This window comes from Pleurodeles waltl, chromosome 1_2, assembly GCF_031143425.1.
Source record: "Pleurodeles waltl isolate 20211129_DDA chromosome 1_2, aPleWal1.hap1.20221129, whole genome shotgun sequence".
NCBI lineage: Eukaryota > Metazoa > Chordata > Amphibia > Caudata > Salamandridae > Pleurodeles > Pleurodeles waltl.
In genome coordinates this window covers 714,521,250-714,535,296 of record NC_090437.1, presented here as the reverse complement: position 1 = coordinate 714,535,296, position 14,047 = coordinate 714,521,250, and the positions used below count along the sequence as shown (strand labels likewise).

The window sequence follows — 14,047 nt, the reverse complement described above, 5'->3', positions numbered from 1 at the left end:
GTTTTAGGTGATGAGAGGCAGATTCATTTTAGTTACATTCTGAGTCCGTTTGGTTTTCTTTCAGCTCCATGCAGTTCAGCTCTTTGCAATTTGTTCTTGTCTAACCGTTCAGATACATTAGGCCCCATTATTACGGAACTGTTGTTCCATTCATGTTCCTGTAGCCTGATGCTCTCTGAAGACCTGCAGTTCCTGCGCTCTGCTGAAGAAAAGTCTGCAAGTTGCGGTCTCATTTAGGAGAGGTATAACCAATGAGCATTTATTTTTCCTTTGCAGGTTTTCCCTTTAGAAAACCCAACCGCATGTTTTTGGTTAGCACCATAGTTAGATGTTTTCCAAATCAATTTTTGTATTGTTTTTATTTTTGAATGAAGCCCACCCATGCTTTTCAAATTAGAGTAATAGTTAGGGATGCCTGACCTAATATTTGATTTTTAATGTTTATTAATTGATTGTGATTAATTTAACTGCACAAACTAAATGTACCTGTTTCTATTTTTCACTTAATCTTGTTGTGATTCTGCACATTATTTTGGGAGTATCCAATGTTAAAATCTTTAACAAGATTGAGATTCTTTAGACGCTTTGGACAACCTGTGTTTTTGTACTTCTATCACTTGGTCTTGCAAATGATTCACGTGACCATAGCATTGTTAAATTGGGGGCAATAAATGTTGAAACTTTGCTAAACTGGTGTGGTGATTCATGGCCACATAGGTCATGGTGTTTTAAATTACTGACTCATTATTGCATTTTTATTATTGTTTAATAGCTATTGGTTCTCATTGTGTGATTGGATGATTTCTTAATCCTGTCTGAGTCAAAAGATTCGAGTCAGCCTCTGAGGGTGTTAGATGTCACAGCCCTTTTATGTGTCACCCTATCATAATAATACAAAATAATATAAGGTCACACGCCCACACCCCTATGCTTTATTTCTATCCTTCCATCTTCACAATGTTCCTTCTATCCATCCATTCTTACAACCATCCTCCTTTTCACCTTTCCATTACATCGTTCACCTCTTCTTCCTTCTTTCCTTTCACTCTTCCATCCTCCACCCATTATTCCTTTCTACCCTTCTTTTTATATCATCCATACCTTTTACTTTCTTCGTTTTCTTTCACATGCTTACTTTTTCATCACTGATATTTATTTGTTTCCTTCAATAACCCACAACCCTCTGCTGTGGTTTTCCCAAAGAGTGATATTTAGGAGCATTTGTCTGCAGAACCGCAGACAGGAGAGGCACATAAATGGCTAATTTTATTATTTTAATGGGGTCCAGTTCACCAGCCCATCAGTCCTAGAGGCAGATCCTGTTTAAGCTGCTGAAGTAGGGGCTTCAGTATGCCAAGGCTGCGCTTCATCTTCACACTGAAGCACACTGCCTTGAAATTCAAAAATCAAAACTGATCTGCCCAGATACTGAACTCAACTAACTCTAGCGGTCACTTTTCTTCATGACGTACCTGTGGATCACTTCTTAAAGATGCAATGCCTCCACCACCTAGGGAATTTTTCAAGACAAAATTTAAACCATTCACTCCAGGTAATGTGTACCTGTAAACGAAAAAAAACAAGCAGGAATAAATGTACTTTTTCATATTAACACAGTATGAAAAAACACTCAAACAGCAAAAATTACGAAAATTACAATGTAATTTTTAGGCACAGTTACCACATCCCTTTTAGGTCTTGCCTGCGACAGGGCATGAGCTGCATCTGCTCTTGCATGCAATAGAGACTGTATACTATAAGGTTTTGAAGCACGCCCACTGCTTAAAAAAATTGTTGGCTTGATTGTTACTCTTATTGGCTGCCTTCTAATTGACCAAGGCGTGCTGGCTTCACTTCGTCTTGCTTAGGCTGACGCATAGACTAGATACTGATTGCTTCAGCTTGCTTGTTGTCCTGCTGATCGCACTGTGATTGAGGTACTAATACTTTGTCTTCTTCTCTGCCATCCTTGTTGATCCTCTTGCCTTTGTGGCTATGTTTTACTATAACACATGCACTTCAAAGAAACCCCTTTCTCCTTTTAAATGGATGGTATTGCGATAACAGATTGAGAAATTGGGTTGTTGGTTGACTTGGCTGTGAGCTCTGGTCAAGCAGCAACCATAATTCTTGTTAGGGTGAGGCACATGACAACACTCACTTAACCTGTGCTCAACCTTCTGGTAAGTTGGCATAGAGCAATCAGGCATAACTTACAGGCAATGTGTAAAGCATTTGTGCAACACTTCAGTAATAAAGTGAAAACACCACATAAAATGGATCCCACGACAGTTAAGACAAATATAGCAAATGTAATAAACAAAACAAGACAAAAATGAAAAAAATCAAATCAGTAGAACCAGGGTTATGATTTTCTTTAAAGATTTTAGTGAAAATAGTGCCAAACATCAGATACTACCAACTAGGAACATCTGATTGCGTTGTCAAATGGAGTAGTTGGCCTTGTAGTGGCAAAAAAACAAATTTATGAGTGAAACGTAAAGGTACATGTCTCACTTTTTAAATTCCACTTTGTAAATACATTGCATCCTGCCTTTAGGCCAGTGGTTCCCAACCTGTGGTCTGGGGACCCCTGGGGGTCCGCCAAGCCTTCTCAGGGGGTCCGCGACTGCTTAGAAAATTAAAAAATATTAACAAATATTGACAAATTAGGTCCCATGCTTCCAGTAATGACTCAGTGGGGGTCCCCGGATTCCAATGATGATTCAGTGGGGGTCCCTGGGTTCCATTAATGACAAAGTGGGGGTCCACAGAAGTCAAAAGGTTGGGAACCACTGCTCTAGGCTGTCCAGGGCATACCCTGGGGTGACTTATATGTATAAAAAAAGAAGGTTTGAGCCTTGCAAAATGTTTCTTTTGGCAGGTTGACATGGCAGTTTAAAACTGAACACACAGCCTGCAATGGCAGGCCTGAGGCATGTTTACAGGAGCTACTTAAGTGGGTGGCACAATCAGTGCTGCAGGACCACTAGTAGTATTTAATTTACGGGCCCAGGGCACATGTAGCACCACTTTACTAAGGATGTACAACTAAATTAAATATGTCAATTGAGTGTAAGCCAATTCTAAAGATGTTATAAGGAGAGAGCACATGCACTTTAGTACTGGTTAGCAGTGGTAAAGTGCACACAGTCCTAAGGTCAACAAAAATGAATTCAGAAAAATGGAGGACTAAAGCCAAGAGGTCTCGGGACGACCCTGAAAAAAGGGCCAAGTCCAGCATAGTTATTATCTGCTTTTATTGTGACAACAGATGTTGGATTCCAAATGTATTTTCACCAAAACTAGGAGAGAGGTGCAATTGCTTTATTTATGTGGTAGGATTTTTTTGCCAAATGTCTTTTTTGTTCTTCTTCACACATCGGAAGGTTAACTGATTTGCTCAGAATCACAGGAGTGCTGTGCTGAGACCTAACAAGCATTGGCAAAGATAACTGGTCTTGTGTTTGAGACTACTGGCTATGCCATTCCCTTTTGTTCATGCTCTACAGCATGAGCATTGCCGACATTGGCAATAATTTGTATTTGTGCTGTATAGCAGCGTGGCTGCTTTGCGGCATGGCTAAAATAATAAAAGAGGACTATGAAGTATCCAGTGCTAATGCACTTTTAAGTAAAGTGCATTAGCCATGTGTTAGAAATGGGATCTCTAATTGCCAGTGGTTTGCACCCTGTCCAATTAGGGACCCTCACTCTAGCCAGGGTATGGGAGCCACACAGCTAAGATAACCCTTGCTCACTCCCTTGGTAGCTAGGCACAAGCAGGGCTTATCTCAGAGGCAATGTGTAACGTATTTGTACACACACGCAGTAACACAGTGAAAACACCACAAATGTCTCCACATCAGTTTAGAGAAATAGCCATCATTTATTTTAGTAAAACAAGACCAAAACTACAAAACTCCAACATACACAAGCAAAGATATCACTTTCTAAAGGTTTCAATTAGTCTTAATCCAAAGGAATCAATGGTTGTATCTTTTTAGCACAAAGTATCTGGGATGCGTCAAAGACAAAGCAGGCCGCAGGGGAGGTGAGGCGCAGAAAAGTAAAGGAACGCATCAGTTCCTTGCTGCACTAGGGAGGTGATGCGTCGATTCTTTTTTTGCAGGAGAGGCGATGGGTTGATTTCCGGACACGCAGCCTCGGTTCCCTACTGCAGTGCAGGGTTGATGAAAAATTGTTTCTCCAGCCGAGGGACAGGCGCTGCATGGATTTTTCTGCGCCGGAGCATTGGTGCATATATTTTTCCCTTCATGTCCCCAGCTTACACTTCCAAGGGCCCACAGACTGGAGTTGGCACTACTTGGTAAGTCAGGACTCTCAGTAGAAGAGCCCAGGCACTGGCATATGAAGTCTTTGATATCCCTGAGACCTCTTAACAGGAAGCACACTTAGTTAAAGCCCTTAGAGAACCTTGGAAAGCAGGATGTACAAAGCAGAGGCCAGTCCTTTCGCTCCCAGGACAGAAGCAGCAAGCAGCAGGCTAGCACAACAAAGCAACAGGCAGAGTAGCAGTTCCTCCTACAGCATCTGGCTATGCTTCCCGGCAGAATGTCCTCAGTCCAGAAGTGCTCTAAAGTTGTGGTTTCAGAGTTCCAGTACTCATTTCTGCCTTTGAAGCAGGCAACCTTTAAAGGAAAGTCTTAGCAGTTCACAAAGACCCTACCTTTCCTGCCCCGGCTCCAGACACATTCTAGGGGGTTGGAGACTGCTTTGTGTAAGGACAGGCACAGCCCTATTAAGGTGCAATTGTCAGCTCCTCCCACAACTCTAGCCCAGGAAGACCCACCAGGATATGCATGGCACATCTCAGCTCCCTTTGTGTGACTGTCTAGAGTGAATTCACAAACAGCCCAACTGTCATCAGACGTGTATTCCACAGCCAGGCAAAAGAAGAGAATGGTTAAGCAAGAAAATGCCCACTTTCTACAAGTGCCATTTTCAAACTTACAATTTGAAAATCAACTTCACCAAAAGATGTATTTTTAAATTGTGAGTTCAGAGACCCCAAACTCCAGAACTCTATCTGCTCCCCATGGGAAAATCCACTTGAAAGATATTTCAAGGCAATCCCCATCTTAAACTATGGGAGAGATAGGCCTTGCAATAGTGAAAACTGAATTTAGCAGTATTTCACTATCAGGACATGTAAAACACACCAGTACATGTCCTTCCTGTTAAATACACTGCACCCTGCCTATGGGGCTACCTAGGCCCTACCACAGGGGTGACTTACATGTAGTAAAAGGAAAGGTTTGGGCCTTGCAAGTGGGTACATTTGCCAGGTCGAATTGGCAGTGCAAAACTGCACACACACACACACTGCAGTGGCAGGTCTTATACATATTTACAGGGCTACTCATATGGACGGCATAATCAGTGCTGCATGCCCACTAGTAGTATTTGATTCACAGGCCCTGGGTACACATAGTGCACTTTACCAGGGGCTTACTAGTAAGTCAAATATGCTAATCATGGGTAAACCTATTACCAATACAATTTAGACAGAGAGCACTTGCATTTTACCACTGGTCAGCAGTGGTAAAGTGCACAGAGTCCTAAAGCCAGCAAAAACAAGTCAGCACAGGATCAAAAACAGGTCAGAAGCGAAAAGTCATGGGAAGCCCTGAAGGAAGGGCCATTTCCAACGCCATGGCTGTATCATAGCGCTTTTTAAAATTAGATTTAGTTACACTCCAAAACATCCACGCTGCTGTACAGCAGGCCTACAAAACAACGCCAAAGACCTGTTCATCAAATAAAATAATCTAAAAGGCTAGATTGTGTTGGACATATGTTCATAAGAAAATTATTGATTACCCACGTGTTTTTTTAAAGTATTTCATAAGGTTTTATGTGCTTACGACATTTTTTGCTGATCTGAATACTCAGTCAGTTCAAAGGGGGCTTTTAAAATAGCTTAATTTCACATGACAAAAAGCCAGGTCTAATTTCCTACGCTGTTGATTTTTTACTTAAATGCGATGAAAAAACTTCCCATTCATACAAATCAAGTTGTTTCCCCCACATATCTAAAAAGCAGGGTAACCTAATGAAGCTTTAGAGTCTAAGGCTGAAAAGGTCTAATGCTGTGTCAAGTCCTGGACATGGGCAAAGGAAATCTGTGACAAGGCAGGACAGGACAGCAAAATATATTTCTGGCCACAGAAACAGTTATTGCGATATTTGGCTTTGCATACTTGTTGGACCCAACTGTTTTTGCAGCTCTCCCAGATTTTTGTCTTCTGATGCTGAGCCTGTTTTTGTTAGTATTAGGACTCTGCACTTTTTCCTTGCTAACCAGTGCTAAAGTGCTTGTGCTTTTTCCTTAAAAATGGTACAGGGGGCGGAGTCTGGCTGCCGTCTGAAATGGCCGCCTCAACGTAGAGCTGAGGCTCAAGGGGAGAGGGATTTCCCAAACAACTGTCAAAAAGCCTCCTTGGAGTCAGAATGAAAGGAAATATACATGTGATAACAGCAGTTCTTAATTGAAGCCCGGCTACAAATCACCTGAACACGGCCCCTCAGCTGAGCAAAGAACAACACTTTCTGTCAGGACACAGAGTCAGCTGCTGAAGAGATAAGGGGCTTTCTTTGTGTTTAAACTGGGAGGCTGCACCAGGGGAATTAAATTACTGTTGACCTTTGGTTGAACTCTCCACACAGCACAGGGAAGCCTCTGACAACTCTCAACTCTGAGGTATTTTCTCTTCCCTTAACTGTTCAGACTCCATTACCTGAATGTGTGAGCACAGGATTTTCTTGTCAGACAAGTGTGTAGAGCAAATGCAGTTCGGAAAGTGAGTGTTGTACACCATTTCTGCAGCTGAGAGTCTGTGAAAGTTACTCATTCTGTCAGGAAATACAGGCAGTTTCTTAACAGATAAGTGGAATTCCCTTTCTTAAAAGTTGAAAGGCTGCTGTAGGGGAAACATATGGACTTTCACTTCTGAGGTATTTCTCTTCATTTGACAGTTTTGAGTCTGCTACACAATTAAGTACATGCTGGAATCCCTGTCAGCAGAGGGTGTAAAGCGAATTTGGATAGGCAGGCAAAACATGTGAGCTATTTCTGATGTACTGATTCTCAGGGACACCTGTCTGAAAGCATTCAGTCATTGTTTTTAAAATGATAGAAGTCTGTGGCAAAAACTAATTCTGTCAGGAAACACAGCCAGCTGCTGATAAGATAAGTCAGAAGGCTGCTGTAAGAGAAGCTGCTACTCTCAACTCTGAGGTATTTCTGTCACTTAACTGTTCAGGATCCATTACATGATTATGTAAGCGCAGGAATTTCTTGTCTACAGGTGTGTGGGGTAAATACAGTTTGGCAAGTAAGTGTTGTACACCATTCCTACAGCTGAGAGAGTTTGTGAAAATTACTCATTCTATCAGGAAACACAGACAGTTTCTGAAGAGATATGTGAAATTCCTTTCCTTGGATGTCGAAAGGCAGCTGTATGAGAAGCATATAAGCGTTCACTTCTGAGATATTTTTCTAAATTTGACAATTCAGACTCTACTACGAAATTACATAAACGCCGGAATTCCTATCAGCAGAGGGGGTAAAGTGAATTTGGGTAGGCAGGCGAAAACTTCACAACATTTCTGATGCACTGTTTCTCAGCGACACCTGCTTGAAAACATATAGCCATAATTTTAAAATCCCAGATGTCTGTCACCATGTACGGTGTTAATATCTACCTACTTTGTGAGTCAATTAGATATCATATTTGATTACTAAGCTGTACTTATGTATTGTCTTTTCTAACATTAAAATATAACAGTATGGCCAGTGGAAAATCTAATAGAAAGCCTTTGCTTACACAAATAGTAGGGAACACTGTACCTCCAGACACGTCTACTACTGTCCCACAAGACATTGCTTCTATGGACCTTATTTTAAAAGAGATCTCTGCCGTGGGACAAAGATTGGGATCTATGGATGTAAAAATTTCAGATATCGCAACAGAAATGAAGACAATACGGATGGATCTAAACTCTTTTCATACCAAAGTGGAAATTTTAGATCAAAGAACCACTTTTTTGGAAGAGAAATTAGATAATGCAGAGTATTGGGGTCCGGATATCTGGCACCTAAAACAAAAAGTTATAGATTTGGAAGACAGGGCCCGAAGAAATAACATTTGTTTTTATGGAATTCCAGAAAAAATGGAAGTCAATAATGATGTGAAGAACTTGCTAGTAACGTTAATACCGCGGCTACTGAACATATCTTTTGAGCATCCCCTTGAGTTGCAGAGAGCTCACAGAATTCGATCAAGAACTTCAACTTCAACTCTTGAATCTAGACCTAGACCGATTATAGCATGCCTCTTACGTCATGAACAGGTCTGCCAAATATTAACAGCTGCTCGTAAACATGGTCCGTATGACTTGGAAGGCCATAAAGTATTTATTGCTGCAGACTTCTCCACTGAAACCAATGCCAAACGAAAAGCGTTCCTGCAACTTAGGCCAAGACTTCGCAAATGTGATATCAAATATGGTCTTTTAGAACCTGCCACAATGTGGATCACAATGGATGGGAACTCAAGGTATTACACAGAGCCTGAGGATCTGGTACGCTTCCTGGACAGTTTGGATGACCAACATATGGACTCAACGCCATTGGTCAAAACATCTATGAATAGTCCGCTTCAATTACAGAAAGATCCACAAAGTCATCGCACCGGTAGATTACATGTCCGTACCTTTAAGAAACAGTTTGACAGAGATAAAGCAGTCCACTGCGTAAAGTCACTCACACAGGAAAATCCCAGAGACAAATCGAGATCACCTCTAAAGTCACCCACGTCTTTTAATAAAGTAACTGATGCTCAACCTTCCACTATCACTTCTTCCAGCTAGATGAGTATATTTATACATGCTATGTATTGATATAATGTTATTAGTGTTTTACTACAGTTATTAATTCTGATGGATATGATTTATTTCTTATCCTCATATATTGCTGTTCAATAACCATGTACATTTCCTACTGTGTTTGTATTTGCAGATTTTCTCTTGGATAGATTTTATAACTCCATGGAGTGGTTTTTCTTATAACTTATTTACCATGAGTGGGTTTCCTTTCCTCCCCTCCAGAGTCTGGGTTTCGAATTGAGGCTTAGACCCACCGACGAAAGATACATATTATTTGATCTGCAGTGTTCTTTTACATTCTAGCATTTAGAACGGTGTACTTACACCATTTAGAGTTTAGTGTTAACAATATTTTATGATTATAGTTCCACATATTGGTTTCAGGTTTACTATACTCCAGATAGTTTTTTTTTTTTTTCCTCCAGTAAGTTCTCATTATCACATTACCATATAATTTATCTACTTCCTTTTAGCATTTTGACTCTGTTTCACACAGTACAAATATACTCTAACATTTTTAGTCATCATCATGACAAGTCCTATGCAAATTGTCTCTCTCAATGTCAATGGCTTTACTAATTACATTAAAAGGAAGAAAATTCTTTCCTATTTAGCCTCCAAACATACTGACATTGCTCTCATTCAGGAGACTCATCTATCAGATATAGAATCAGAAAAATTAAAACGAGATTGGGTAGGCCAGATTCTTTACAGCTGCAAATCCCCTTCTCACATATCAGGAGACGCTACATCCCACACTACTACTAGAAAAAGTGGTGTAGCCATTCTAATACGGAAAACACTGCAATGCCAAATACTTCAGTCATGGTCAGATGAGGATGGTAGATTTGTTTTAGCAAAGCTTAAAGTTGGTAACAATATATTAGGAGTGGGTTCCATTTATGCCCCTGTTGGGACTAAAGCCCCCTTTTTCCTTCATCTAAATAGAATTCTAACAGAAATGGGAATTTCCAGAATAGTTTTGGGAGGCGATTGGAATCTTGCGCCAGATGTGATCTTAGACAGAACAGGTCCCCTGGACACAACTCATGGTAGAGATAGAGCCATACTCGGAGACATCAGAGAAGATCATGGTTTGATCGATATCTGGCGTTTACTACATCCATCAGATACGGGGTTTACATATCACTCGACAGTACATAATTCCCATTCTAGAATAGATTACTTCCTTATTTCACATTCTATTACACCACAAGTACTAGATTGTGATATTTTAGAAATTACACTGTCAGATCACGCTCCTATCAGTCTCCAGCTTGATTGGGGTCTGAAACGCCCTTGTAGGAAACCATGGCGATTAAACATATCGCGCTACAAACTACCGGCAGAAAAGTCACAATTACAATCACATTTGACTACTTATATGAAAGATAACAAAGGATCAGTTTCTTCTCCACAAATCTTATGGGCAGCCGCAAAAGGCACTATTAGGGGACAAATTATGAGGGATTCTGCCATAACAAATAAACGCAAAATAGAACAACAGGCCATTTTGGAAAATGATATCAAAACACTGACACATACTCATTTTAGTAATCCAACTGAAGCTTCCAGATGCAGATTGGAAAAAGCTAAGATGAAACTTAATACACTATATACTTCCAAAGCAGAATATATGCTATATAGACTTAAGGCTCGCAATTATGAACAAGGAGAAAAAGCAGGCCGTTTACTAGCGGCACGATTAAAACAGTGAGAAGCTATGACAGCTATTCCAGCTATATATAACCCTGAGGGTAAACTAATAACTGAGACTCAAGCAATAGCTAATACGTTTGCAGATTATTATACCAAGTTATATAGTTCAGAAGTTGATGATGACCTCCTCAAAGAACAGGAATTCTTTGATAAAATAACACTCCCCTGTCTCAATGAACAGGACCGGCTCATACTGACTGGCGAAATAACAAAGGATGAAATTGCGCAAGCAATCTCCAGTCTCCCATACAATAAAGCACCGGGAGAAGATGGTTTTCCTGGGGAATTTTACCGTTGGGTAAAACCAGAAGCAATAGATGTCCTTTATGAGGTTTATAAAGAAGCAGAGGAAACTGGTAGTCTCTCCTCACTCTCAAATAAAGCTATCATAACTGTCCTTCCCAAACCTGAGAAAGATCCATTATACTGCAGTAACTATCGTCCGATATCTCTTCTGAATACAGATTCAAAGCTATTAGCCACCATTCTTGCCAAAAGACTCAAACAAGTTATCTCTAAACTCATACATAATTCTCAAGTTGGATTCATGCCAGGCAGAAACTCTCGTAGCCATCTCCGCACTTTGGCTCACATACTTTGGTTTTCCAGGGATGCTGGAGAAGACAGAGTAGCATTATCCTTAGATGCAGAGAAGGCCTTTGACCGCATTGAATGGAGCTATATGTTCCGTACATTGCATAGGTTGGGATTAGGTGATGATTTTATCTCTAAGGTTAAATGGTTATACAAGACACCATCTGCACAAGTGAATTGTGGGGGTTTCCTTTCAAAAACCTTTTTAGTGCAAAGAGGTACCCGCCAGGGTTGCCCTTTATCGCCCCTCTTATTTCTTCTTGAACTTGAACCACTGGCTGCAGCAATAAGACAGTGTTCACAAATAGCAGGCATTCCTACACCAGCAGGCATCTCAAAACTACCTCTATACGCGGATGACATATTACTCACACTTGCAGATCTACCTACTTCACTCTCGGCACTCATGTCTACTATTTCTCACTTCTCAAACATTTCTGGATACAAAGTCAATTGGAATAAGAGTGAAGCTCTCCCATTGTCCCGGGGCACAACAAAAGCAGCCATTTTAGGCTACAATTTTCAATGGAAAGCGGATCGCCTGAAGTATCTAGGTATTTATATCAACACTGGTTTAGAACGTATGATTCAAGATAACTTAGATCCAGTCATTGCTAAAACGAAGTCAGAATATGAAAAATGGTCCCATCTTAACCTGTCCTTTTGGGGTGGAGTCCAGGCAGTGAAAATGATTACAGTGCCTCGTTTCACATATGTTTTAGGTATGTTACCTTTGACAGTTAAAATATCAATACTGCGAGACATTGACAAAGGTATTAAAACCTTTATTTGGGGATCTCTGAGACCTAGACTCAAAATCTCAAAACTGATTGCTCACAGGCGATCTGGTGGCCTTAGTTTACCATGCATTGAGCATTACTATACAGCCCTCCATTTATCTCAATTGGTTTATCTTTGGCCAATACAGGATGACCCCCCACTATGGGTTCTCATTGAAAAGCAATCTTTACAGGTATCTTCAGGTTTGCAAATGTTTTATACTCATAAATCACCTGCTTTACAAAGTTCTAACCACAAACTCCTTAAGAGTAATCCAAGGCTACATAATAAGGCTCCCATATGGCATAATGCTGATGTTAGAATAGGGAAACAGACAATTTCCTGGGATACATGGGAGAGAGCAGGTATTCTAATGCTGGATCATTTATTCACTTTAGAAGGCAAGCTTAAAACCTTTACGATGCTTCAGATAGAATTTCAACTTCCTAGCTCTCAAAAGGGGAAATACTTACAATTGAAACAAGCTCTACTTAGTAGACTAGGACCATTTCCGTGGATACCTGAGGATTCCCCAGTCGTACAATACTTAAAAACTTGGGGGAAATTGAAAGGAGCGGTCTCTGGATTTTATAATCTCATTGTGCATAAACTACATTCATCACCATTACTAGCACAACTCCACGTCAAATGGCAAGGATTACTTAATGTAGCGTATTCCAATGAGGACTGGATGGATGTTGTTATGAACATGGATAAAGGAATCAGAGAGGCAAGAATGAAATTTACTCTTTTCAAAATTCTTCATAATTGGTACTGGTCACCACAAAAACTCAAGGCAGCAGGTTTACTACACCATTCTACCTGTTGGAGGTGTCCTCATGAGGACTGTGATATCCTACACATTTTATTTCAATGTCCAGTTTTGACGGAATACTGGTCTTCTATAATTTCCTCTATACACAGAGCGATACATGTGCCCATTCCTTTAACAGAAAAATTAGTTATATTACATGATGTTACTGATCTCCCAAATCTAACAAACCATACAAGACGATTGATTGCTATTGCACTCACTGTAGCAAAAATTTGTATATTACGACATTGGAGAACACCACAACGTCCTACACATGATGAATGGCTTATTGAAATGTATAACATGGCATCATATGAAAAGCTGATTTACAGATTGCAAGATAATGTTGGGATTTTCATCCAAATTTGGAAACCCTTTCTAGCTAATACATATTCTATTAATATTCACACGTAAACTTTTTCTCATTCTCTGTCTCCTATCTTTATTAAGACTTTTTTATTATTCTTTTGAGTCATGCTGTTATTAAGACAATTGACATCTCGCCCATTAACACTGTTATTTTAAGTAGGACTTACTGTTCACCAATTCAACACTGTTGAATTGGCAGGAATATCTCCATTTGAAATGTTATATATGTGGATTTGCATGATAGTAATATCTCGACTGTCTTCTAACAACCTATAATATATGGTTTAATACATATTGCATAATTCTTTCTTTCCAGTATTTCTGTTATAGGTCTACTTCTAAGAGTTAATGCACAGTTGGATGCCTTATAAATAATCTCATATATTGCATTTACTGATATATGTATAATGTTTTTGTTTTTTGCGTTTAGAAATCTGAGAAGTTAATATTTCATAATATTTTTCATATATGGCCATAGTTTGATGTATAGTTTCTCTATTTAACACAGTCTGTATATTGACATGTACTTCTCAATAAACATTTACAAAAAAAAAAAAAAATGGTACAATAGGCATATACCTGATTGGTGAATTTAATTTACTTATTTATCCCTATTATATACTGCTATATGTACCCTGGACATGTAAATGAAATGCTACTAGTGGGCCTGCAACACTCATTGTACCACCCAATAAAGTAGCTTTCATATCATGTCTCAGGCCTAGCACTGTAGCATGAAGTGCAGTTCTAAACTGCAAAGCACCAGTGAAAACCGGCAAAATGAGATCAACACTTTGCACTACAGCAACAACAGCCCACGGTGGTTGCCAACAAGAAGCTGCATCAACAACAGTCTGTGAC

At 39.9% G+C, this 14,047-nt stretch overlaps 1 protein-coding gene across 1 annotated transcript in view; it reads right to left on the bottom strand.

The window, feature by feature from the left end:
• Positions 1 to 14,047, bottom strand: part of LOC138303648 (uncharacterized) — a 670,623-nt gene that overhangs the window by 28,874 nt on the left and 627,702 nt on the right. Inside the window, exon 19 of the mRNA XM_069242952.1 lies at positions 1,473 to 1,563. Within this exon, the coding sequence (XP_069099053.1) occupies positions 1,473 to 1,563 (91 nt within the window). The remainder of the gene's footprint in view (positions 1 to 1,472; positions 1,564 to 14,047) is intronic.